The sequence below is a fragment of the Malurus melanocephalus genome, unplaced genomic scaffold, assembly GCF_030028575.1.
Source record: "Malurus melanocephalus ecotype Western Australia unplaced genomic scaffold, MMel_1.1 scaffold_133, whole genome shotgun sequence".
Classification (NCBI taxonomy): domain Eukaryota; kingdom Metazoa; phylum Chordata; class Aves; order Passeriformes; family Maluridae; genus Malurus; species Malurus melanocephalus.
In genome coordinates, this window is record NW_026623365.1 from 967,851 (window position 1) to 993,045 (window position 25,195).

Sequence of the window (25,195 nt, forward strand, 5' to 3'; positions counted from 1 at the left end):
GCAGAATTTATAAAGTAAGGAGAAGAAAAAGGCAGAGAAAGGTTGATTCAATGAAGTATCTGTACTCAACTTCATAAGAGATTATACATACTGTGCTCAAAAGTGATTGGTAAGTACTTAGAGGTAAAGAAAAAGCTTAGAAAAGGCACAAGACAGTTTAGAAAGATCACATATTTACTACTTTGTTGTTAAGACTACAGGATTAAAGGCCATGATTTAATCTAGTCTTCTGCTGATCAGACTTGCAATGAAACTCGTACACCCCAAAATTATTTCATGTGAAACACCAGAGTAGTATTCAGAGCTACCTTAATGTACCATTAACATTTGAAATATCCTTAAACAACTTAACATGCATTCTCAAAATATTTCACWAAGTTTTCAGTATTTCCAAATTCTCTATTTTAGGCTTGTAGCACTYACTTGCTCACTTGCTTTCTGAGCATAACAGTATGTGTAAATACACTAAAAAATTTAACTTCTTGTTCTTTACGAAATAAATCCATTGTTTTGCACAGAAATAATGGCCAATAACCTAATGAACATTTTAGTCAGAACTACATAAGCAATAAGTCAAGTATTAGGCAATGGTTCAACCTAGCTTCATTACTCTAGATTAGCTAACAGATTTTCTACAAGATACTTGCATGTGCTACCTGTGKATAGTCTTAACCTGGTAAGATTTCTATGTGGTTTAGATTTCTAAGCTAAAGTAGAGAAAAACCAAAATAAGTTCTTAAAAAAGTTGTTTAGTACTGGCAATCTAGGAAAATAAGGTCCAAAGGACTGCAAACAAGGATGCTTCTCCTCTTATTGGGTCCTACAGGCCACTTTCAGCTACAACTGAAAATATCTTGAGTTCTGAAYAGATTTTATAAAATCACCCCAAACCCCAAAAGGGGAAAATGGCATTTGTGGAGCCAACTATGAGGACATCAAAGAAAAGAAAAATCAATATGGAGACTAAAAAAGCTCAAAAGCAAGAAAAATTTTACATGTTTCTTACCCTCCAGCACAAGAGAACTGGAAAAATTTAAAACTGCAAAGGAGCAGATTTTATCAACCCTTCATATCTTACTTCACTTCAATACAGGCTACTAGCAGAGCTGCCACACAAAGGTCAAGGTTCTCTTCACCTTTCACAGCAGGTTAGGCAATACTGGTATAAGCAGCTCCAAGATAAACTAGCATGTGAAAGAGGAGAGGACCTAGTCCCCAAAATGAGTGACTGACAGTAGAGACTACCATCAGCATCGCAGCAAATACTGAAGTATGTTATGGTAAAGAAAGTAGAATGACACACAAAATAAATACCCTTTTTGATCTTGTCACCACCCAAGTTTCACAACTATGGGGCAAGAGTTGAAATAATGCTACCAGAAGACAGAACTCATACTGCAACTTTGCTGCTGTTGTGACAGGGGCCATGATGTGTATCTGCATRCTTGTCACTACAGGGAACAAAAGATAATAGCTTTCTTAGCACAAAGCTAACAATTTCAGACCTTGAAGAGAAATCTTACCTCACCAAGAATTCACTATTTGGAACAGAAAAACTATTACTATGCTAAGAAAACCCCTTTACAAATGATGAGGTGATATCAACACAATACATGTGAAAAAGTCTGCAGAGAGAACACATGTGATTATTCAAATCAACCTCAGTTTGTGAGCATAAATCTAATTACATGACATTGGAAAATGAAGGAGTACTATGCAAACAAAAGGAGGGTATGACTTCTGCATTTCCCTMAGTCTTTTATTTATGGTGTGTTTGTTTATGTTTCTAAGAAACTATTTAGACTTTGTCTTTCCTGCAACTCAAAAAGCAGTCAGGAATCAACCACCAGTGTGGCCAGAGGCTCTCATACAGTCCCTATAAACATCTAGACTGATACTTATATGGAGATCTCTGGAGATCACTTAATCCAACATTCTGTTGTAAGCAGTCAGATTAGGTTATCCAGGGTCTGGTCAGGCTAAGTCAGTTTCCATACATGGAAGAATAACACCACATAAAGACTGTTTATATAAATGCAGGACAAACTAGATGAAAAATCTCCACTGTTGTTTTCAGCTGAACAACCTCTGAAACTCAGATGCAGTTTTTTTCCTTCTCTTCTTTCCTTARGAAAGGAAATTAAACATCATCTTGTCTTAAGTTTTGCATGTGTTAAAAACTGAACCATTTTCTGTTGGAAGATGGGAGGCTGAATCAAAACTACTTCCAAAGYAGACAACCGTAAGCTCCTTCCTATGAAAACGCGTAGGCACTGCAAAATTTTTCAACCTAAATGAGAGCACTGTCAATTAAATAAAAACCAAAATTGTCATTTAGTTGAGTCAAGAAGCCTTCAGTACCTAAACAGCTTAAAAATGCCATTGAGCAAATCAGATCATTTCTAAATTGAAGTTTACTGAAAACCCTGAAGTATTGCACTATACAAAGAGAATTCAGCATATTGGTATACTGGTTCGTTGATGATACTTGCCTTCTCAGAAATATCCTGTAAAGTTCTGCAATGACGTGAATTAAAATGAGTTTTAACAAACTTATCTTTCATCCAAGTGAACTACACTCAACTGCTTGCACTCATCTAAAAAAATACATTTTTGACTCAAGTCCCTGATCAATTTTGTTTAGAATGCTGCTAACCTTTCAGCAATCATGTCAGAGATACTAGCAGTTTCAGCAGTACTAGTGAGACAAATCAACACCATTAAAAATKGTTCTGGATAAAAGCCAACTCTAAAGCAAAGTATATTAGCCACAGAACTGCCTGTGGTGCAATATTAAAAAGCAGTTTRTAAGTTTAAGTGTTCTGCCTTATTTGGCCAAACTCGAAAGAATCTGAAAAAAAGAACCTACTCCTGCAAGTCGTTTTACAAGTTTTGACTGTGGTATTTTAGCATTGACATTAAGGTTTYATTTCCTAGCTGTCTCCATAGCAACAAACATATTCCCAATCAGACACCACTTATCTTTACTGGAGATTTTCTCAAACACACTARAAGCCAGCCAGTAGAGCAGAGGGACTGGTGCTTGCTGGCCTTCGGTCCTTTGGAATCAAAACACAATACTTTGGGGGAAAAAATAAAGCATCTTAAAAGTTAATTGAAAGAGTTCTTCTGACTTTAGACAATTTACTTCTGTCTTCATTGGTGACCTGGTGAACCTCATAATCCAGCATGAATTGAATTTATCTCAAAGTAACAATAGGGAATGTAGTCCCATTCTTCACCTTGGCAAGTTACCAAGCAATTTCTGCCCCTCTATTCATCTGGACATGCATGGCAGCATCTGTTTTTCTGTTTATTTCTAGTGGGCAGCACTGCTTCATAAACTGATCTGCTCCCCCAAGTGAAATTTCAAACTGCTGTCAGCAGAGTACAAGAATGATTACCTTGGAAAAAGATGGATGATAATGATCCCAAAAAGCATACAGGCCTGAGCCAGGAGCTTAAKCAGTCCCTGAACTACCTGGAAATTCTCCAATTAATTATGTAGTACATAAATAGAACTGGTAATCACAGCAAACATGTTTCAAAAATGAAAATACCAAGAAGCTTTAACAGCAGCAAACTGGCCTAGAAGGCTGTAATTTGTTCAAAATACATTYAGTGCTCTTGGAACCACCTACTTTTGAGAGTTGTACTCCACACCTAGGTACAGCTTTCCAAACTGAATAGAGGTGAAAGAAGTTGCCAGGGAGAAAGCTGAAGACACCGTGTCGACAAATGAATCCCTTTCTAAACTTCTTGAATATGAAAGAAGACTTGCTGTTCAAATCTATCAGGGCAGGAGTGCTCTAAGATGGTAGGATGTGCCTATTAGGAGTTATAAACTAGCTGGGTCTCAAGTTACATCAACTCAAAAGAAAAGCCATCAGCCTAATCTAGCACAGTCATGCTCCAGAAAGTTGGAATTGGAGAGGAGATAGTTACAGTATTCTGGGTAGAATGATTTCATTTCCTACTTTTGACTCAATCAAACTTCATCAAAAAAGAACACTTCTACTTCACAAAATATAAGCTTTTGGTACATTCAAAGCAAAAAATTCCATTATCCCATTTCTGAACTAAAGGAGCAAGAAATTCTTCTGATTTAACATGATTCTCAAAGGCATATCTTTGTTACGCAAAGCCACAGAAAAATTCCTCCTTTTAAACACGTAAGTACTATAAAATAACTAACAGAATCACTTGAAAGGACAGCCAAGGAACAGAATGCCAGAAAAAGTGTTGCAAAGCAGTTATTTTCCAAGATTTAAAATTTCCACAGAGATCCAAAATTCACACAACACACTGCCTCTTCACAACTGTGGCAAACACTCTGAATGCCAACTTGTTTWGTACTAACAACTGCGTGCCTCCTAACTAGCTCCAGGGTACTTCTTCAGAAGTTAWGGAAAGAATAATCTGTTTGTATTTTAGATGAAGTTTAACTTAAAATAACTCTCCAATTTTATTCTAAAAAAACTTGTAAAGTTTCAGACTGTACTGTATTCACTAGACAGTGAATATTCCACAGCAAACTAAGAAGTGTATTATTCTATTAGTTTCTCACTAATATGGCATTTTCTGTGCAGGTAAGCTGGTGTTGACTAGGTAGAATTGAGGAGCAGGGGAAGACATGGAAAGCAAGGAGGGGAAGAATCTGTGTAATCAGTCAGAAAATTAAAATCAAAAGTAAGTCAAGGGAAGCGATCATTTCCCCTCTACTCAGCACAGGTGAGGTCACACATGGAGTGCTGGGCCCAGATCTGGGTTCCCCWGGAACAGAGATCCAGACAAACGGGAGAGTGTCCAGTGAAGGTCCACGAAGATAAGTAAGTGCTGAATCAAATAAACAAAGCAAAGTCATTAAGTTGAAAATATCCTAGCACTGGGTTCCTAAGAACCCTGATAGAAGGACTCACAGAAGCAGCAAAACTTTTTGAGAACCTGACCACAACTAAGTTTCAAAGAAACGAGCTCACTGTTTTGTTATTATGGGCAACCTACAACCCACAATTTGTGGTAAGCCTCATGTGAGACACATTTGACTAATAGCTTTAGTTATCAAGACCGAGGGGATGTTCTCCTACAGAGACACACTGAGGTTGTACCAGAATGGATACATTAGCCAAAATACATTCAGGTCCCAGCACATCTATGCACACATTTATTTTTTTTTGGCAAGAATTCTTGTGCACATGACCATAATTAATTTTCCATTCTCTACCTTTAAAATGTATTACAGAAAGTTACAAGTGTAACCAAATCTAATCATTCAAAATCAAGACAATTAAAAGAGCCTGAAAGGTCAGTACTATTCCTTAAAATTAAAAAACTAGCTTACTGCTCCACCACCTATATGGTTGTGGAAATTAAACAGCCTAAAGATCTACTAATATCCCTAAATATCCCACTAGTTGGGCACCACGACTCTCAAATACAACCTACAGAGTGAGACACCTGACATTTCTTTTTGACCTTACTCCTARGTGTCTGTGTTGTGGAGGGTCTGTTCTACTTTAAACCCATTCCCACCCTTTGTTCTCCCCACACYTCTGCCACAGAAGAAAAGTACTTTTATGATCACATGAAGCTTAGCACATGCTCTATGAAGCTTATCCTCAGAAGCTTTCAGACTGACAGCACAGTGCACATGACCTACGCTTGCGAGGTGATGGCTTGCTCGTGACAGAGTTGCTGGCTCATACCTGATTACTGGCGGCCATTATCAAGGTTCTCGGAGGCGCAGATTGGGGTTTACCACTTGGCAGGGGCAATGCGGGYGCTAAACTGGCCATAAGCTGAGTCGGTGCTTGAAGACTGAACTGGTAAACATTAGGAGCTGGGCAAGGTGGTGTATCTGATTCCTTTTGGCAGAGAAAAAGGGGAAAAGAAAAGCAACTTTACAGAAAGTACAGTATATACAGACTATACACCYAAATACCATCTCAAGTGAATACTGTAAAAACAATTATTATTTTCAATAGTAAAAAAAATAAATAAAAGCCAGCACTACATTTCTTTTACACATCTAGCAAAAGTTTAACTTGAACCTCCATTAAAACAATGTCAACAGGTCTATGGCAATCACAGGTCAGTTCCAGTCAGCACAGACCTAAAGCCAAAGTTATGTCTCTACCAAACTCAAATTAAAAGATGAGAACTAGGGCTGGGAAAAAACAGAACAAGAACATCAACACTGTAGGTGATAGAAGGGCAAGAATTTTAGGTGTCATGATAGATTTGGTCCTCTGAACTGTGTTCTGGATTACACTTATTTATGTGGTGAAATTACTCACTGCAATTGCTACATTCTTCTCCCATTCTACCCAAGAACAGCAAAGTYAGGGCTCCACCTACCAAGAAACAAGGAGATGCTCTTTCAGGCTAGACCAGTATATATGCACCAGTCACACACACCACTGCTCATGGGGAGTTCTGCTMCCCTCACTTTCCATCTTTAATCTGAGGGGTAATTCTTCAGGGGAAGCCAGAYGGATGCAAGGTAACAGAAAAAATACTGCAATGGAACTGTTATCACTGATGAATATTCTTCCTCCTGCCASCCTGATCACCAGCAATTTCAGATGCAGCCAAAGCAGACATACTGGTGATGCTGAAATACTGTGTGTCTGGAGCACCTGACAGCAACAAGGCAAGCACAGATTCAGGGGTTTATAGGAATTACTGAAGTCTGAAAACACCTGACTACACCTCAGTTTTTAAATGACCAATTATTTTCTGAGTTTAAGAAGGTGGAAAGCAAGCTACAGCCTTTTTAACACAACTTTGAACCTAACAGATCTTATAAAAACTTATTTTTCAGCCACAATATAATGGCAGAAGTAGCTTTCCCTACATTTTASTGCTGCTTTTTTGCTATGTTCTTAGCGCCAAAGCATTTTGAACTTAAAAACAATGGAAAAACCTACTCTTTATCCCAAACCACTAGTGTTTTTTCCACTCCCRGATGTCTGGTTCAAAATACAGTAAGAGATGGCCAATTAGCAGTTTAGACACTACCACATTAAAAGRCATTACTGGCTCAGGTCATCACAGATCTTTACTGCTAAAATAATTACTGAGGTATTCTCTTGCTCTGTCTCTAAAGATAAATTGCCTGGAAGCAAAGACTCTTCACTTAAATCACACAAAYTTTCAATAGATCTCCAGCACTACTACTTGCCCTCACATGGCCTTGTTTTCTAAGATTCTTTATTTAGAGAATAGGCAGCTCAAGAACARAAACAACWAAATATTTTAAAGCTTTTATTGGGGAAGAAAATTATCTGAGACTAACAACTGTGAATACTGAGGAGTGTTAGCAATGAGTTGCTACAAAGCAAAACATGCATCCCAGCTGAATTGAATACTCACAGTAGAAAGAGTCCTCAATAAAGCCAATTTGATAGAACAACCAGTCTTTYATTGGTCTGTATAAAGTTGCACTTACTAAAAAGTAAGTTCTAGAAAGAAAGGAACTGTTCTTTTATTAGTTTAACTAGTGATAAAAGTTACAGTATGCCCCTGTGAAGCAGATAACTCCATCATGAATTCACGAGACAGATCATACTTGTAAAAAGAATCTGTGCAGAAAATTCTTATTTATGAGATCAGATGTATACTCTTTAATAAATACGTTCATCTAGTGGGATATTACATGCTATAGCACAGACCCAAAAATTAAGTTTAGCTGATGCCTGGATTAGATGGCGTTTTTCTCCTTTGCCCAGCCCAATCCTACAGTACCAGCAACATGGGAACAGGCTAACTTGTCCACAAAGATGAGTTTCTTTGGACAGTTGTAGTCATGGAATTTTTAAAAAGCTTATGAGGAGAAAATGCACAGAAAAGTTCTAAGCATGCTCAGTAATACCCATCTCTGATCAGAAAACTGAGCTCAATGTGAACAAAACCGATTTTCCATAAGCATTGCCTACACTGAAGGATTAAATCTTTCTTGGTCTTCTTGACCAGATTCTGAAGTGTAGCATGCAAACTTGAAGCACAACAGAAGTTCAGATGACCTACAAGTAAATACATGGAGGTAACACTCTCAACACTTTAGGTACACATCCGGAAGACAAAAGTTCTGAACATGACTAGGGTGAGGGCTACACAGAGGTAACATTAACGTACGGGGGTAAAATCACTCAATTGATTTTAGCAGATAATGTAGGGATAAAGCTACAACACWGCATTAAGAGCCGAGCTAAGTTCCTGATCTTTTGAACACCTGTCAGAGTACTTTATCCTGCAAGGAAAAYACCTTCTAAAGATATGCCTTTGGCAACCAAGAAAGCCTGCCAGATTCAGGTTTATCCTGCTGGGAAGTTTCCATTTTAAAACATGCTCTCTAATCAGTTTCAACTTCCTGATTAAGAGTTTAGTACCCAGAAGGAAGACTTCTACTACTCATAGCCCTGATTACTAAGGACTCTCATTTACTTTAATGCTGGAAAAAAGAAAATATGGAAGATACCTAGAAACACAAGTGTTRCTGATGAGCTTCTGCCTAGACAGAAACAGTGAAACGCTGCAGTCATAGAAAAGATTAAGAACTGAAGCAATCTTAAAATCCAGACATCTTGTCTTCCTGACACAGGATGAGAACAAAACAAAATCCTTTACTTTTCTGTAAAATGCAACTTYCATTATGAAGACACCCAGGACTTCATCACCAAGAAGAATATTTACTTTTAAAAAACTCATTACTAACTACACCTGGCCACAGCAGCTTATTACAATTCCATTAATAACTCACAGCTTAAGATAGCTGGTAAACTTCTCAGTTAACAAAAGGTAACATTTTAGAGCTTTCCATTTCCAAGACAGTACGCTTTCTTAAAAGCTGAAGCAGTCTAAATCTTAATTCACAACCCYAGTCTGTTTAAGTTTGGCTCAATACTAAAGGAGTCCAACTATCCTAAAGTCAGTATTTAGAAATMAAAGCATAAACAATTGAATGCTAGTTTCTTGATAAGGGGATGGATTTGGGTTTTCACTCCCATCTCTCCAAGAATGAACTACAGAAGTCTTGGCAAAAATAGACTTATTGTTTCCACTSTGAAAATTTCTTCCACTAATTAAACAATTACTTTTTCTCTCTTTCCCACAACATTCAGGAGCGGGAAGCTATGAGAGAACAATGGCCATTTCAGTAAAAATTGTGTTCCATCTTTGAAAGCAAAAAATTGAAAATTGTTGTTTAGAGTTAACACTTTACATTTTCAAGTGSTCCTCTCATTTCTTACAATTAACAGATTGTGATTTAACAGATTACTGCTGCCAGTCTTACTCCTTCTGCCTCTTTTCCCATTCTGGCCTTCCCCATTACACCTGCATTAGCATCTGACATTATTATGAGCTAATTCACAGAGGTGAACCATAAAAACAGTCATCACCCTCTTACTGGTTTTACTTTGTGAATCAGCTCACCACAGGATTAGGTGAACAGCAGTGCAGAAAAGCAGGAGAAGTTAATAAAAGGAAATTTGGCTAGCAAAGACATCCTATTACTGAATTGGCATAGTAGTGTGTAAAACTACACTCATTTGAACATAAAGCAATACCAGAGGACTTCAGGAATTTCAGTTTGGGGCCATGCACAGCAGAACTTCAGTACATGCTGTCACTTAAATGGCTTTAGCCCCAGTGTCATTAACTCTGCTTCATAAACCACCATGCTTCCAAGGTGACTTTATGATCAACCCCTACCCTCATCCCACTTCCCTTCTTGGTAGGTGAAGCCATAACTACAACTATGGTGTAAATAAAGTAGAATTGAGATTAACAAAATTTCTACCTCTATGGAAGGTCACAAGGTAATTTGCATCAATACAATTGCTCTGCTTCCATTGGCCAGCCTATAARCAATACATGTCTTGAGTTAAGGTGAAATTGGTTGATTTTTCTGMCTTTCATTGCAAAAAGAAAATATCTTGGTCATTGTGGTTATAGAAGGGGAAAAGTGAAAGAACGTAGGATACACAAGCAAACTGAAAAATATGCATCCTCCAAAAGCATTAGTGTTTCTTTTACAGCAAGACAACTGAAAATGCTATCTAATTAGTATCTACCAGAATAAATATAAGCACAGTACCCCTTCAACCTCATCTCACTATATCCTGAGAGGCCTGACTACAAGCTTATTTCATATTTTATCAATACTCACCATATATCAGATAAGTAATCTTAAACAGAAAAGGTCCCAAAAGTATGCCACTTAAAACTTCCTTYGTTGCCCCAATACTTTCTATTTCACAGTCTTTCAACTGGTCCATGTTGCTAACAATATAGAAACATTTCCAGTTTGATTTTGAATATGGGCATTAAATTACAGGATTAATTATGAAAGCTGAACACGCACCGTGCTAGGCTACAAATACTGATTTTAGGTTTTCTTCCATCCTAAAATGGCTTAGGTATTTTTGTGGGTGGTTTTTTTTTTTTTTCTTCATGGGAGGTAATGTTAAGATATGGCAAGATTACAACTTAGCCCTTGGCAACGAGTCTGAAGCCAACTCTTACAAAATTATGTGTTTCTCTCCTTACTTCACTGACCTCAGAGCAATAAAATCCCATTTTACTTGTGAATTACGAATTCTCTCTGTATCCTCTGCTCCTTAAAATAACTTGTTAAATTAAATAAAATTACTTTAGAATTTTGTTTTCAGAATTGTGCCTCCTGCAGCTTTACAGAAATTTACTTCAAAAGGATATGGAGAGGAGACTGCTCAAGGAACTGATAGTGGACAATTGAAGGAGAGCATGAAACAGTATAAAATACCCCACTATCAGAGATACAGGTTAAAAACCTTCAAAACAAGTGTGGGGCCATAAGTAAAAGAAGAAAATAGGCAAAWGCAGCATTGGAAAAATTTATTCCACTCTGGTCCCCAGGAAGTGTTTGTTGGTAATCTGCATAGCAAGTATAAGAAAAATTAATGAAGTTTTAAAAGGATTTGGGGACTCAAACTCTTAAATGCCCCAAATCAAATGCCAATTAAATGCTTTCCCCCAGTAACACCAGGCTGTCCATGTCTCTGCATTCAGGGTTGCCCACTGCTTTATTTGGAGACAAGCTGTCTGCAAGTCAGCACCCTCTGACGAATAAACATTAAGAGGCTTTTAAAAGAACTTGCCTCTATTTGTTCAGGAAGGGGAGAAGGTTAAGAAAAAAACTGCATTAATCTACATAAAGTTGATCAACTATTCATACACATTTGAACAGTTACTTTAGTTAGGACACAAGAATACTCAGGCATGTAAAAAGAAAAGAGAAAAATATGTTTAGGTCCTGCTCCCAAACTGTAGAATTTTATTAGGCAARCTCCTTTTGTCCCCACTCCTTATACACGCAATTTCAACTGCAATTTTACAAATTAATCATCCATTAAGATGGGTTTAACAAGACTACAAGAAGAGCTGTTACATATTCTGAAATGTCTATCCCTCTACTGAAGATAAGCACGCCTTACACTGTTAAATGCAAATTTAATCACTTTAAAAAAGCATAGCATTTATCCAGACAGGATATGTTACATACTCTGTCACCTCTTTCTGTGAATAATAGCTCCTGGTAATAAGCTGAAATTTAGTCTGGCTAATAGGAAGGAAAGTGAGATGGCAGATAACTTCATTAAGCATGTTGAAGTACTAAGCCACAGTTACTGCAAAGCAAGTAACAGTTCCAAAAATCAGTGTGGATCTTGTATGCATTCAGCAGAACTGTAAGAATGAGCCTTATTCTTTTCAGTCATATTTATATATTAGTCTCAGAATGTAGGCATCCAAACAAGGTACTGAATACATAATACTTCAATACAGTGAAAAGACACATTCGCAAAACACTGAAGATTCTGCTCAGCATATTCTCCACCTGATGGGGCTGAACAGTGCACATATCAAGCACTGACAYTCTGATGAAAGGTTTTTATAGCCCTGCGAGGGTTACAGTTAAAATTTTAAGAACAGCCTGAAAGAAGATAATGTAAATGCTAAACTGTTAAAAAGTGGCAGGGATTATGTAATCTCTAAAACTAGACTACAAAAATACCTTGTTCACTTAAACTTCAACTACTTTGGCATGACTCTGCATGGTCTTGAGAACTCAGAAGTCTTCACAAAATTATCTCATCATAGAAACCCACACAATATTATCACCAGAAACACAGAGATAAGGTTATGAAGTTTGGAGAGAAAACTTGGAGATTCTGTGATGGACTAGATAGGACATTATAAAACTGTAAGGCAACAGAAGAGATTTAAGAATTTCCTACAAGCCATTTTATATCTGCGACTGAGATGTAGGCATCAGTGTCACATAAAATGTTAAGCTTTATTTGGCACAAAATCATAAAAACTGCAGAACATACCTAGCACCAGAAATCAAATCAGACCAAAATGAGACTGCAAAAACATACCTAGGATTATTTCTTACTTGGCAGAGACTGTTGATCAGGTAGTAGATATTCTGTTTTTCTACTCTAGGACTTCCTCAGCTAATGAAAAAGATTTTTCCACAATGCTTAAGCAACAAGAAATGTTGTCCAGAATGAAAAAAAAAAGGACCCAGGAAAAAAAAARCAAACAAAAAAAAATTGCATTTTCAAGAGGCATTGGGTCACTGTGAGACTGACATCTGCAGCTAGCCAGAACACGTAGAGAGCTGGGGGTGAACAAAGCATATTCCATCTGGTTTCAGATACCCATAGCAATTACCCTACTCAGTATAAAGGTGAGATTTTGCAATGCCAGAGGATTGTTTTCTGTGGAACAGTTTGACTCTTGCTTCCATATAYTAAAAATTCACACACTTTGCMSYSWMSKWSRSKGCAAAGACATTTATAAAGCATCTTCCATTATTCACTTCAACATTTGTTGGATCATGTGGGAATGCATCATATTGTACAACTTACCTGTTTGCAGGGGTGAGGAATATACACTGMTTTTTTCCAGAGCAGTGTAGCATATTTTAAATCACCAGAAAGCTTCACTGAGAGAAGACTTACTACATAGATCAGTTTGATAGTTCACATAATTGAGAAAAACCTATTTGAACAGTGAAGTATGTTCCGATTACCAGATTTCTTGTATCCATATGGTTTTTAAACGTGTTCTTTAGTTTGCTCCTGATCACTAATATTTACATTCTTCATAGAGCCAARGAAACAAGGCAGGAATTTTAATACTCAGTATTCTGCAAASAACTATGTCAGAAGTACTGGTGAGGGAAAGAGTTCTGCATTGACATGTTCAGTAAGACAACCCCAGAAACTGAACAGCTCTCCCACTAATACTAACAATGATACCCAAAGAAAGGCTTCTCTTGCACAGTCTTTGATYCAGAATTTACTGGCCCTTTGAAAAGCTGTCCTTTGTGATTAAGATTATCCAGYTGGCTAGGAGGCCTACTAAAGACAGCATGGCTAGAATTTCATTGGCCAAATAGTGCTACACTAAGGCATTTTGTAAATAGCTTTGCTACCTTGGGAAATCCATAAAAGGATACCTCTTGTTCAAATTATAATTTGGTCTCATTAGATGCAGCTCTTAATTTTGGGCTGTGTAGCCAGTGGCCCAGAAGTGTGTTCTGCTACAAGCTACTCCTAGATGTGCAAAGATAAAAGCAAACATCCTCCTGAGTTCAGATGGTATGCAGAGGAAAAGCACATAAATCTATGGGGAAAAAGAAGACTATCCTTGAAGGAGGTGACTGTCTTCTTGCTCAGTGGTACTCAAGTTCTCATCTTCAAAAGGTTGTCACCAGTATGGAGAACTCAGGGTCGTAACCGAAAGCTCTTGTATCCCTACATTACCATTTTTCTGAGCATATACAGATATTGAGAAACTGGCTTCTGAATGTTAGCTCTGAATGTTTATGCCAATCCAGTCTCGAGTAAAACATGGTCCTTTTTATTGTTCTGAGACTTGTTCTCCTGCTGCCAGAATAGATCTATAAACATTGCTTTAGCTGAGAGACCCATAAGTCCCAGACACCAGAACCCTTATTTAAGCAGCTGCTGAGTCATATTTGCAGATTATTAATGCAAAACCTGTAATGCTGTCAGAACTCCAAGGAAGCAAATCTTTAAAAACCATACAGCACACTGCATAGCAAACAACTATTAAACAATAGCGTTTAATAAAAATTCTAGGATCCCTATGAGCAATACTGCACTGCTCTGATAATGCCTGCACCCTCAAAATATACTGCCAGTATTGTTTCCAGGACATGTTGCAAGGCCTCCAGACTTACCACCAGTGAACAGCAATGTGATGACTTCAGAATGCAACTATTTCTATGCTGGAGTAGATGGCTGGAGAAGGGCAATGTGACAAAGTAATGCCACAAGTTTCAAAACCTATTTCCTCTTCCTCAACAGAAGTGAGCTGAATTCTATTATATTGGTAAGTAGAACTCAGAAAGGATCAGATGCAGTTGATCACTATTACCAGTGAAAATTTAGCAGTAAATAGAAAAGCAAATACACTAACTAGTCCCTCCAATTTAACAGCTAGGATCTTGTACCTTATGAACAGCAAAAGATATTCTGCAGTCATGAAAAATACACCTCCTGAAACAATGTCTTAATGTAGACCTTGTGCTTAAGGTTAATAGTGACATAGGGAATAATACCCTGCTATTAAAATAAAACCTTAATTACTGGGAAGAGGTCAGCAAGCTGTAACTCTAGAGTCTCCTTGTCTCCTGCATTTTCTTTATACCTTGCTTTCAGTCTTCCAGTATCAGAGAAGTTCAGATGACTYGATAACTTCAAATAAATACAGAATCCTTCCTGAAGAATGATCCTTCCACAAGATCAAAGGTAACAATACATATAATTCTAAAGTGATGASATACACCATATTGATAATTACCTTTTTCTGAAGCTGATAGCAAAGCTCACCACATCATGTCTATCCATGCTGCATGAGAAGTTTTGGCACAAATACCAAGTTGTTACACATGTCAGATGTTCCTCTGCTGCAACTTGGGCACAGCATTATGCCAGACCATACAAGGATCACCTGACTGTAGCAGAATAGATTTCTCTTTCTGAATCGGGTACAGCTCAGGACTGCTAAGCCAGAACTTGYTCCTCCTCACTTGCCCAAGTAAAAGTAGGATGAACTCATCAGTTATTTGTCAGAAACCTGGCATTCAGTTCCAAATTAAGATAACATGCTGTATCAGTCTCCTAAGGACATAATCCAATATATGACCAGGCCTTAAACTAGAGACTGTCACAAGGACATGGACGTGTTTTCTTATCTTGTTAGAAAAGGTAGMATTTCCTTTTACTTTGTCAATGCCCAAGTTGATTTCAGGCCTGTCTTGTTGACAGCTTCCTTTTCACTTTCCCTTAATTTCTCTGCCATCAGGCAATRAAGTTTCACCTTCGACATCAGGCAAGACAGGACTGAGGGGAGTTCATAACCACTCACTACCCATTATTGTGCACTCCCAATGTAATAAGCATGCATTTCTTCATAAAATTTATTACAGCAAAATCTTTCCCACTTGACATACTTCAAACAGGAGCATGGCTAGTATTATCACTGGCAAGCACCATGCTGTTTTTTGTTCATGAGCCAGATGGTACAACTAAAACGTTTGTCCTCTTTACTGAAGGTTGCATGAAAAGGCAATTCAAAACAAAAAAGTAATTACAGAAAGTAACCAGGACATATAAAGGTAGTGCTTGTCCATCAAAAGTTATTAAATTTTTATTGAATACAATTCCTAATTTTTAATTCCATATTTGACTAGTTTTTGAAAGCAGTCAAGAAACAGGTATTTGGAGCTCTCTCTTGGCATCATCCAGTTATTCAGTATTGTAGCTGACTGCATATTACATCTGGTTCCATCAATGCCTCTAGCTATGACAAAATGCTTCAGAAGATTTATAATGAGCTGCTCATGCCTTTCAGAAGATTTATAATGAGCTGCTCATGCCTTTTAATGTGCTTTATAATCTGCACCGCCCAATTCCACACTAATTTAACTTTATACCAAAGCAAAACCACCTGGCAGAACCTTCAAGAAGATCCTGGCAACATTCTCAAGAGACAGCAGCCTCCTCTTCCAGGAACTTGTAACAAAGTCCAGCAATTACTTTCAAATAAGGAAGCTGACAACAAGACTTTACCRTTAAAACATGAACTGACTACTTGGCTGAAAATAAGGAATATTATTCACCTTCACAGCACAATATAATGTTCGTGTTTAATTTCAGATATGGAGAACAAGGATCAGAATTTGGCAATGTAAGATTTTGCTTAATGGAAGGATATATGAAGACATTTCTACTCTTCTACTTAATTAGTGACTGTTAAAATGGGTTGTTATATTTCATTGCATCTAACTACTACCATAAAGACTACTAACGATTTAGGACAGAAATAAGACCCATTTAAATTAATGAAAAAATAATTTGGTTTCAGTAATTATTCTGAGCAGGGGCCATCACTGTTTTGCTGTAGCAGCTTAAGGATAGTATCACATTAACTGTTGCTGTATCAACTGAGACTTTGAASAGTATGATAAACTCTTCTACTCACTAGTGTAACCATTAAAAKAAAAGCTTACAATGTCACTGCTGGAGAGTGACGACACGGAAGAGGCAGATGAACCAGAGGATAACTGTTGTGTACTGGCCAATGACAGCGCCAAGTGTTGATTGTAAGATGGTTCAGAGTCTCTGTTCTGCTGCTGTTCTCCATTGCAGAGAGTTATCTGGTCTCTTATTTTCAACCTATTATCTGTTAACAGAAAATGTAAGTATCATTAAAGAGCACAGAATACAAACACATGGGACTTGAAGTCTAAGAAGAGCTGCAGTTTAACAAGCTAATTGAAAAACAGGCTCAGAGAAAACTAATCTTGGGTTAGAAAGTTACAAGTTCCTTTTTTTTTTCCTGTATATCTGAATGATTAATTTCAAGGCATGAGTATTTTGAATAACATCAAATTCAAAAAAAAATTTTAAGTTGGTTTCCTGCTATACCTACCAAGTTCAGGTGATAAATTAATTTTGCTCCCCCACTTCTTTTTAATCCAGGCCCTGTAGTCAATCACTTCTTGGGTCACTTTGATGATTCTACCTAATGTGCTAAAAAAATTTTTCAATTAAGTATTAAACAAAGACTTGATTACATTTTTGCAAGCATTTTAACAAGCTACCAAATTATGATAAAAGTCAGTTTAAGATATCCCTAACCAAAGAATCTTTTTGAACCTTCTTTTTTAGCACACCATTTAATCCACGGACGCACCACAGTTTTTATATTCATATATTATTTCTTTTCTACCATACTAACATGCAAGCAGTGGTAAGATTTTTACTCTGTATTTCCAAATGGAATGCATATTAGCTACCAAGAATGTACATGCTAGTAACAGTGTACTTGATAAAAGCCATTTATGGTTCTTGCATTTCTGCATACAGAAAGCTTTCCCTYAAAATCTGGATTCTAAACAGGTATGGGATGCATGGAAGACACAAACACCCCAGTACCGCAACTGTCTGGAGACAGAGACGTTCACTAATGCTTGCTTACAGATTTACAAGACAACTTAAAAGGTATTAAGGCCCACACAATTATAAAGGAAATACCATGGATCATGAGGTAGTGGAACAAGAAACAGACTGGCTACAAAACAGGTCAGAATTTCAAAAAATTCATAGCAGTAAGAGGCTCAGAGAAAAAGCTTACCTGGTCCTGCTGAACAGTGACCAGTTATCAACAAAGTAGTGTTTTTCCAGCATGCTTTCCCAACACTGAGCTACATGAATTGGACTTCTTGAGAAGGAGTGAGTTGCCTTCTTGTTTGAGAGATAAGAATTTTCAAGCTTTCTTTTCATCAGAGATCAGTCACTGAAACATTTACTATAAACTCCATGCTGAGTTGATGCATGAAGAAATGACTACTGCACAAAAAAAGACTGTGCAAAGTTACCACTTTGGAGCAGGTAGTAATTTTTTTAATCTTCAATTGTTACATTAAAAATTCTTTTGTATTTCACACCATAAAGGTACTTTGTACCTGTACTGGAACTTTCTTCTGGTTTAGGCATACAATGGGAATGCAGGGCATACAAAACCCTAATATATTCAGACTACATTTATTAGGTTTCAGAGCAACACATTAAAAAGTAGCAATAATCCTCCTGCTGTCCTTGGGATTAATATTTCATGCAAGACCAAACACCTCATGTTCCATGTTAGTCTTCCAACTTTAAAGATATGCCACTGTTAGTACTGAGAAGGTCAGTCCAGCATTTTAAGGAAACATTTAACCAAATAATATAATCTAAATTAMAAGTACAATAGCTGCAGATGGGCCACCAGAACAGAATGTATGCCATCAACCATTCTATTTATGCAATGTAGAAAAAATGATGCATGCTGGAAAATAAAATCTTGAATTTTACATGCAACATTAAAGAGGTGTGGTTGTCAACACTCAGAAATTAAARATCTGGGTTATAATAGCTGAACCACAGTTCAACAGCTAAGCAGAGCACACTAAGAAAAGAACAAACAAACCGGAGGATCACATTTTGGTAATGTATACTCCCATGATGTAACAGAATTTTAAATACTCAGTGCAGTTTTGGTTTCTCAGCCTCAAAAAGTAAGTTGAGCAAGAGGAGACAGAATGAAGACAGGGATGACCAAAACTGCAGAGATTCAGCTGTGGCCCTAAAGCTGCAGTTCCCAAGACAACAATGCCAGTGTGAAACTGCTGGGTCTCTTCAGCATCAGGATAGTGAAAGTAATCTTTAAGTTAAAAAGTTTCATCTGAGAATGTCTTCAGAAAGAGTTGAGCTTTTACTTGAGGATAACAAATAAATTTCACAACTATCACCAGCTGTGGTCTTAGAACTAGAAAGTGAACACAGGCTGAGTAACACAAGCTCTTACAGCTAAGGAGTTTGTCAAGCCTGATGCTTCTTGGAGTACTTCCTGGAAGTAAATCAATAGTCATGATTTCATATACCAGAAGGAAAATGAACAATACACATTGGTRTTGTTATCAGACTGGGTGACGGATACACCAAAAATGCCTGCTATCAAATAGGCTTAATGGGTGAAGGTAGTGCAACATCAATAATKTGGCATAGTTGCACATACAGAATGGGGGGATATGCTCTCTCACCGTTTCCTTTGAAACAGCACAAAGATCAAAGCCCTAAACTCTCATTTTTGGTAAAAAGRTAGAAAAAAAGAAATTCACTGACTTATAAGGTTAGGAGTTCAAAGGCAGATCCATGCTACATTGCCTGTGCAGCAAAATTAAAAACATTCATTRTATGACATCAGAAACTGAAAGGTGATAAAGGTTATAATGACACATACTTAATAGAGCAGCAAAGAAAGCGGAAGCAAGTGTGATCAGACCAKGTACTGATCTCAAAGAACAACATTTCCTGTGTATGGGACTCAARCATATCCATGGATTCAAAGAAAATAATATTAAAGTAAGTATTTGAAAATTGTGTTTAAATCTGTTTTCAACACTGGAAATGCTTAGGAACAAAAAAACCTATTAATCTACCCTGCCTTTATTATAAGAAAATTTCATMGTTTTGGGGCTTTTATTTTGACCGAGGCCAGAATTTCTACAAAWGTCTGTAGAAGACACACACTTCTTCAAAAATGCTTGTTTGGAAGACATGAAAAAAATAYGTTTAACTGGTTAGTAAAATTAAGATAGCTGTCCCATGAAASATGCCCCTTTAGGGTTTTTCCCTAAATATTATCATTTAGTAAGACCAGGAATAAGCTCTTTACAGGTCTAGTTTATTTTATAGTAAGAACTCACAAGCTCCTCCTTCTACACGTTGCAAGACCTTGGTCYACAGAGACACTTTATAACTGTCATTACAACACAACTACTGGGAAAGTCAATCTTAAGATCATTCTTAAAAAGATCAGACATGACATTCAGTAAAATGACATRTGTAAAGCTCCATCCAAGCTCCACATGAACAAATGAGTAGCAGAACCTAAAAAAAATCAAGTCTGTGAAAGAATGTTCTAAATAACTGAAATATACCCCAGCTATTAAAAGTGCAGTATATTCTAAGAGCTAAATAACTGAAATATCCCCCAGGTATTAAAGGTGCAATATATTCTAGAAGCACAGTAAGGTGCACCTCAGTAGGACCTGCTTGAATACAGGAATTTTAAAAAAACAAAACCTTTTACCCAAAAAAATAATCTGGAAAAGCTGGTATTACTAACACCTTGTAAGGGACAGAAGGCATTCTAGCGACAGCCACCACCACTCAAGATGTGAAGCAAAGAAAGCACTGTTTCAGACAGCACATAACTCCTCTCTGTGTCAGCAGATCCAGCAGGCAGAGTTAACATTCCCTTTGACAGCTCCCAGAACTTCCAGAACAAAGGCAACCCAAACCTAACATATAGACCAGTCAGCAGTTAGATCAGTTAAGCTGTACACTAAGAGAAGAATAAACAACTTTCCAAGCACAGAAATGGAAAGATCTCTATCTGGCTGTGATTGTTTTGAAGACTATCACCTGTAAACGACAACTCCAGACAGTCAGAAACCACCTAGGCTTTCTCAAACTCTGTCATGCTGGCACGACAGTCTCTTTCCCTTATCCACCTGCACCATGTCTAGCACAACACAAAAGATTTCCAAAGTCTTATTTATATCTAAAGGACATGTGATAGCAAAACCAAGTCTTTCATTTCTCATCCATATTACCCCATCTGCTTCATAAACGTGGCTACACAGCTGTTTAGAGATGCAGTCTGAGCACACATTCAAAGCTGAAGTATGTGACAGACCAGCATGTGAGCCAAAATTCCAATCTGCAAAATATAAATATTAATCTAAGGATGGATTTTTGTCACATCCATATCACCATAACTTTARGCTGTGAAAAGGTATAATATCACTCTCTCCCTCTTGCCCCAAATGTGAACTCCTGCTGCTTCTCTTGCTTCTGATCTGCCCGTCATCAGGCACATGCCAGATCAACTTCTTGACATGACGGAAGTGTTGAGATACTTACTTTCAGTCAGACCAGAAAGGCCATCTGACTTGCCTTCTGACTGCAGGATTGCTACAGCTCATGTAAGGCAAGATTCAGACTGAGAAGGAAAGAAAAGCACAGCTGACAGAAGACAGTACACAGGTAGGTAGGCTGGGCAAGGTCTAACATGAAATTACACCTTAATATAGAGGCCATGGACAGGGTGGTAACAGATAATCCACTATTTCAATGAACATGAACCAGTAAGGAAGAGCTTGCTGCCAAATATCTGCTTGGGTTTCCTATGGTTTATAAAGAAACAGAMCTGGAATAATCATCAGTGACTTGAAACTATGAGTCCAAAGAGAGGCAGTGAAGCTAGTGAAGGGTATGAAGCATGAGGCCTRGAAGGATTGAGGTTTAGTCTGGATAAAAGGAAGCTCAGGGTGGACCTTATCATTCCCTACAASTTCCTGAGATTGTAGCCAGGTGGACAYTGGTCTCTTCTCCCAAGTAACAAATGAAAGCATAAAAAGAAATGGCCTCAGGCTGCACCACAGAAGGTTCAGMTTGGATATTAGGAGAAATTTCATCGACAAACAGGTTCTCAAGCACTGGAACAGSGTGTCCAGAGAAGTGATGAAGTTACTGTCCATGGGTATATTTAAAAGACATGTAAATATGGCAGTGASGGACATAGTTTAGTGGTGAGCACAGTGGTGGATGGGTCAACAGCTGAACCAAATAATCTTAGGGGTCTTTTCCAACCTAAATGATTCTATGAAAATATCATTCCTCACAGGCTAAAGAMGTGAGCTCACTTAAGATGACACACTCTTTCCCAGAGACAGGCTAGGGGCAAAAGTTATATGAAAGCTGCTCAAAGTACATACTGACACGAATCCTTAAGCAGGAGATATCCTGTACATAACTATATTACACAGCTAGACTTATGTCTCTGTGGCCCTAAATACTAAGAAATCAATCATGATTTTCARTCATCTTGCCTGAAGACATAACACCAAACTTTACCTTGCATACAAGTTGAACAAGTTCAAAATGGATCAGTCTTTATTTTCCTAAAAGGAAACTTGTTTTTCCAATATGACACGAAGCTGTTGGTTCTAATAAAATCAACCAAACTGTCAATCAAGCTCTCCTGTTCTTGCAAGGGGACAGGTGAGATTGACTRGGGACAAAATAGTTTTAAGGTAATTTCTGTAGCTGTAAGAATTACCTTCAGGATTCAGCTGATTATTGTTTCCACTGAGAAGAAAGCTTTTCAATGACAGAAGATAGCTTTTAATTCCCACTACACCTCAGATGCTCTATTTTGAAGCCTGCATGAAGATGGTGGTAAGAGTGATGTGAATCTATCCCTTATTATTATTTGGGACTTGCTACTACAGAAGACGAAGAAGAAAAAAGGCTATGCTGCTGAAGGACTAAAATGTGACATTTTCTTCCCACTGGGAATATCAGAAGGAGCAGCTGTCTAGAGAGCCKTAATGTATGTATTTGGTCATTTGTGTTGGACTGACCCTGAAAAAGAACGGTAACAACCACTRAGAAAGATGTGAAATCTACTGAGACTGTTATCTACAAAAGAGAACTCTGCACACAGAAACCTTCCCTGGAAAGAGAAAACATGAATTCAAAACCATCATAGTTCAAGAACAAACCACCTGACTTAGGAAAAAGCTAGCCCAAATTAGGACAAAACTGAATAAACTCAGCTTGTGGAGTTCAGCCTTCTGCAACTTTCTATCGTTTCAAGTCCTCTTCRTTTAGTCTGCACCCGGCCAATAGAAAGTCATGTAGCCAGTCCCTGATCTTAACTGGAGCCCATTGTTTAGTTTAACCTRCCTACTAACAAGTCCAGAAAACGGAAAAAATGGATCAGGAAAAGGGCTCCCAGATGGTCAGGCTTTAGGTCAGGCCACCAGAAAAGTCTTTATACAGAGTATGGACCACTCTGCCTTACAGCAGGAAGAGGGCTCCACAAACATACTTGAATTACCCAAGCACATCAGGTTTAACTGAAATCAAACATGGACTGTTGATTTCTGCAGCAAACTTGTTACCAAACAGCTCATCATCCACTTACAGGTCCTTTGGAACTGACAAGGCTGGTGCTAGGGGAGCTATTTGTATACAGAACTTTGTTGAATGCTGCTCCTCTTGCATGATGGGTTCTGAGATCCAGATGTCCCTGTATCTCAAGGCAGCCCACAACTCTTAGGTCAGATACGACACCTGAACATTGCTGCTGGGACCGCTCCACAGGTTTGCAGTTGTGACAAAATTCAAAYATTTCCCCAGACACAGCAATAAGCGCAAGTACACACAAAGTGCATACTGATGATAGTTGAGGCTTCYATTACAATGCTTTACAAATATACTTTTTGATGTCTGTAGTAAATACAGATACCACATAAGAGAATTATTTCATCCTTCAGAGAAAAACAGCAGTTAATGGAGGCCAGGAGCTGAGATAGAGTAACTTAGGGATTCCTGAAGTTTTGCCTATCTATATTTGGGTAAGAAAAAYATTTCATTCAGTACCTAGAATTGTCAGTCAATACACATTTAACAGAGASACCTTTAATGTATCTTAAAACAGCAGTCTCAAAATGTTGGTGTGCAACACTCTGTACCACTTCTGTACCACTYTGTATCTCCAACACAATGCAGTCTCAACCTTTGTGAATTTAATACCACTGAAACATTAAAGGATTTACAGGCACTGTTAAAGTACTGTCAGTTTTGAACTCTCAAGTGAAAGACTGTGTCTGTTTTGATGCAAACTTACTAGAGGAAAAYGATCTCACCTTCCAATGACCAGTGATGGAAGTTTACATCATGACTAGAGATGTATCGAGATGGTTTATGTGACTTATGACAGCCATTGTTCCCTGTGATTAACTGGGATTTTAGGCAAGTCTCAGGGAAGAGACATCCTCTGATCTAGCCCAAATTCACACTGAGGGTTAGAACAAACAGTACTAGAGCAGATACATGAATAGAAATACCACATGGCTACCACACCTTTATTATCTTTCTCCTCTCCCTTTCAAAAAAACAGAAATTGCAAAGGTGAGAGCTCAGAAAGTACTGGTTGTGTTTCTATGAATGAAAGACATTAAGAACTGGATTAAAAATGGCATGTCTAGAAGTACGCAACTTTTAATGGCAGTTCGCACATTATGATCAAACAGAACTGATTTAATTAATATTTTTATTTCTTTCATATAATACTTTTAATTCTTCAGTTCTTAAATACATACCGAGTCTTTTAAAACACTTATGGGGGCATGTATTAAAGAACCAGGGAAATTCTTTGCCTTGTTGTCTAGTTTGCTAATTGTCTAAACAAGCAATTTGATTACACTTTTTTTTTCTGCCACAATACAGACATGTAATATAGTAAACATTAAACCAGCAAATCCTCCTTTGAAGTTTTTAATAAGACCAATTATCTTCTGGCTCCCTTCTACACTAACAGAATTTCACATTGGACTCAACCTGGGTTTTATCATACTCTCTTTATTTMAACACTGCACATTGAGGCATTGAACTCTCATACCCCTGGAAAGCTTAAATTTCTGTGCAGATTTCAATAAAACACAGTTAAACAACAACAATATTCTTTTATGGMTCTATACCCAAACATTCCTAACTGGTTACACAGACAAATAGAGATTGAAAAAACAAACTAATTACCTCTCAGAATCTCTGTTTGGATATGATCTTGCAAGTGGTGATACTGCATGGCTAAGAACAATGTAGGCATAATCGAAAACTTGTTTCACTTGCATGGCACCGTAAGAACTTCTGCCRACGTCGTTTCCTGAAATAATGTGACAGTCATTAGATCATCTTTTTTTTTAATATAAATTACCAAAAATTATTCATACCTAAAGCTCAAAAGCCTTAAGAACACAGCTTAACTCTGTTTAAACYGGGTATCCCATCCTACCCGCATCAGGAACACCTAAGTGCACCTATTACAATGAAAGAAGCTGACCTTRGAAACAACACTTAACATTATGCATTCAATTTACCACTTTCAAAATACTCACATATGGTGCTTGAAAGAAACAGAGCACAAAGGTCAGCTTAAAGCTCTTACAGCTGTCTTCCAAGAGGGAACCTACCAAGCTTAAAGCATCATGTCTCAC

The 25,195-nt window shown here is 37.6% G+C and overlaps 1 protein-coding gene across 4 annotated transcripts in view; it reads right to left on the reverse strand.

Moving 5' to 3' along the window:
• The window catches only part of TENT4A (terminal nucleotidyltransferase 4A), a 56,703-nt gene that overhangs the window by 4,330 nt on the left and 27,178 nt on the right, over positions 1-25,195 (reverse strand). For 2 of the 4 annotated variants that reach the window (XM_057370793.1, XM_057370792.1), the window contains exons 8-11: positions 24,738-24,864; positions 17,014-17,114; positions 16,592-16,764; positions 5,706-5,864 (exon numbers count right to left, since the gene is read on the reverse strand). In XM_057370793.1, the coding sequence (XP_057226776.1) occupies positions 5,706-5,864; positions 16,592-16,764; positions 17,014-17,114; positions 24,738-24,864 (560 nt within the window). The remainder of the gene's footprint in view (positions 1-5,705; positions 5,865-16,591; positions 16,765-17,013; positions 17,115-24,737; positions 24,865-25,195) is intronic. The other 2 variants (XM_057370796.1, XM_057370795.1) reach the window with 1 other exon arrangement.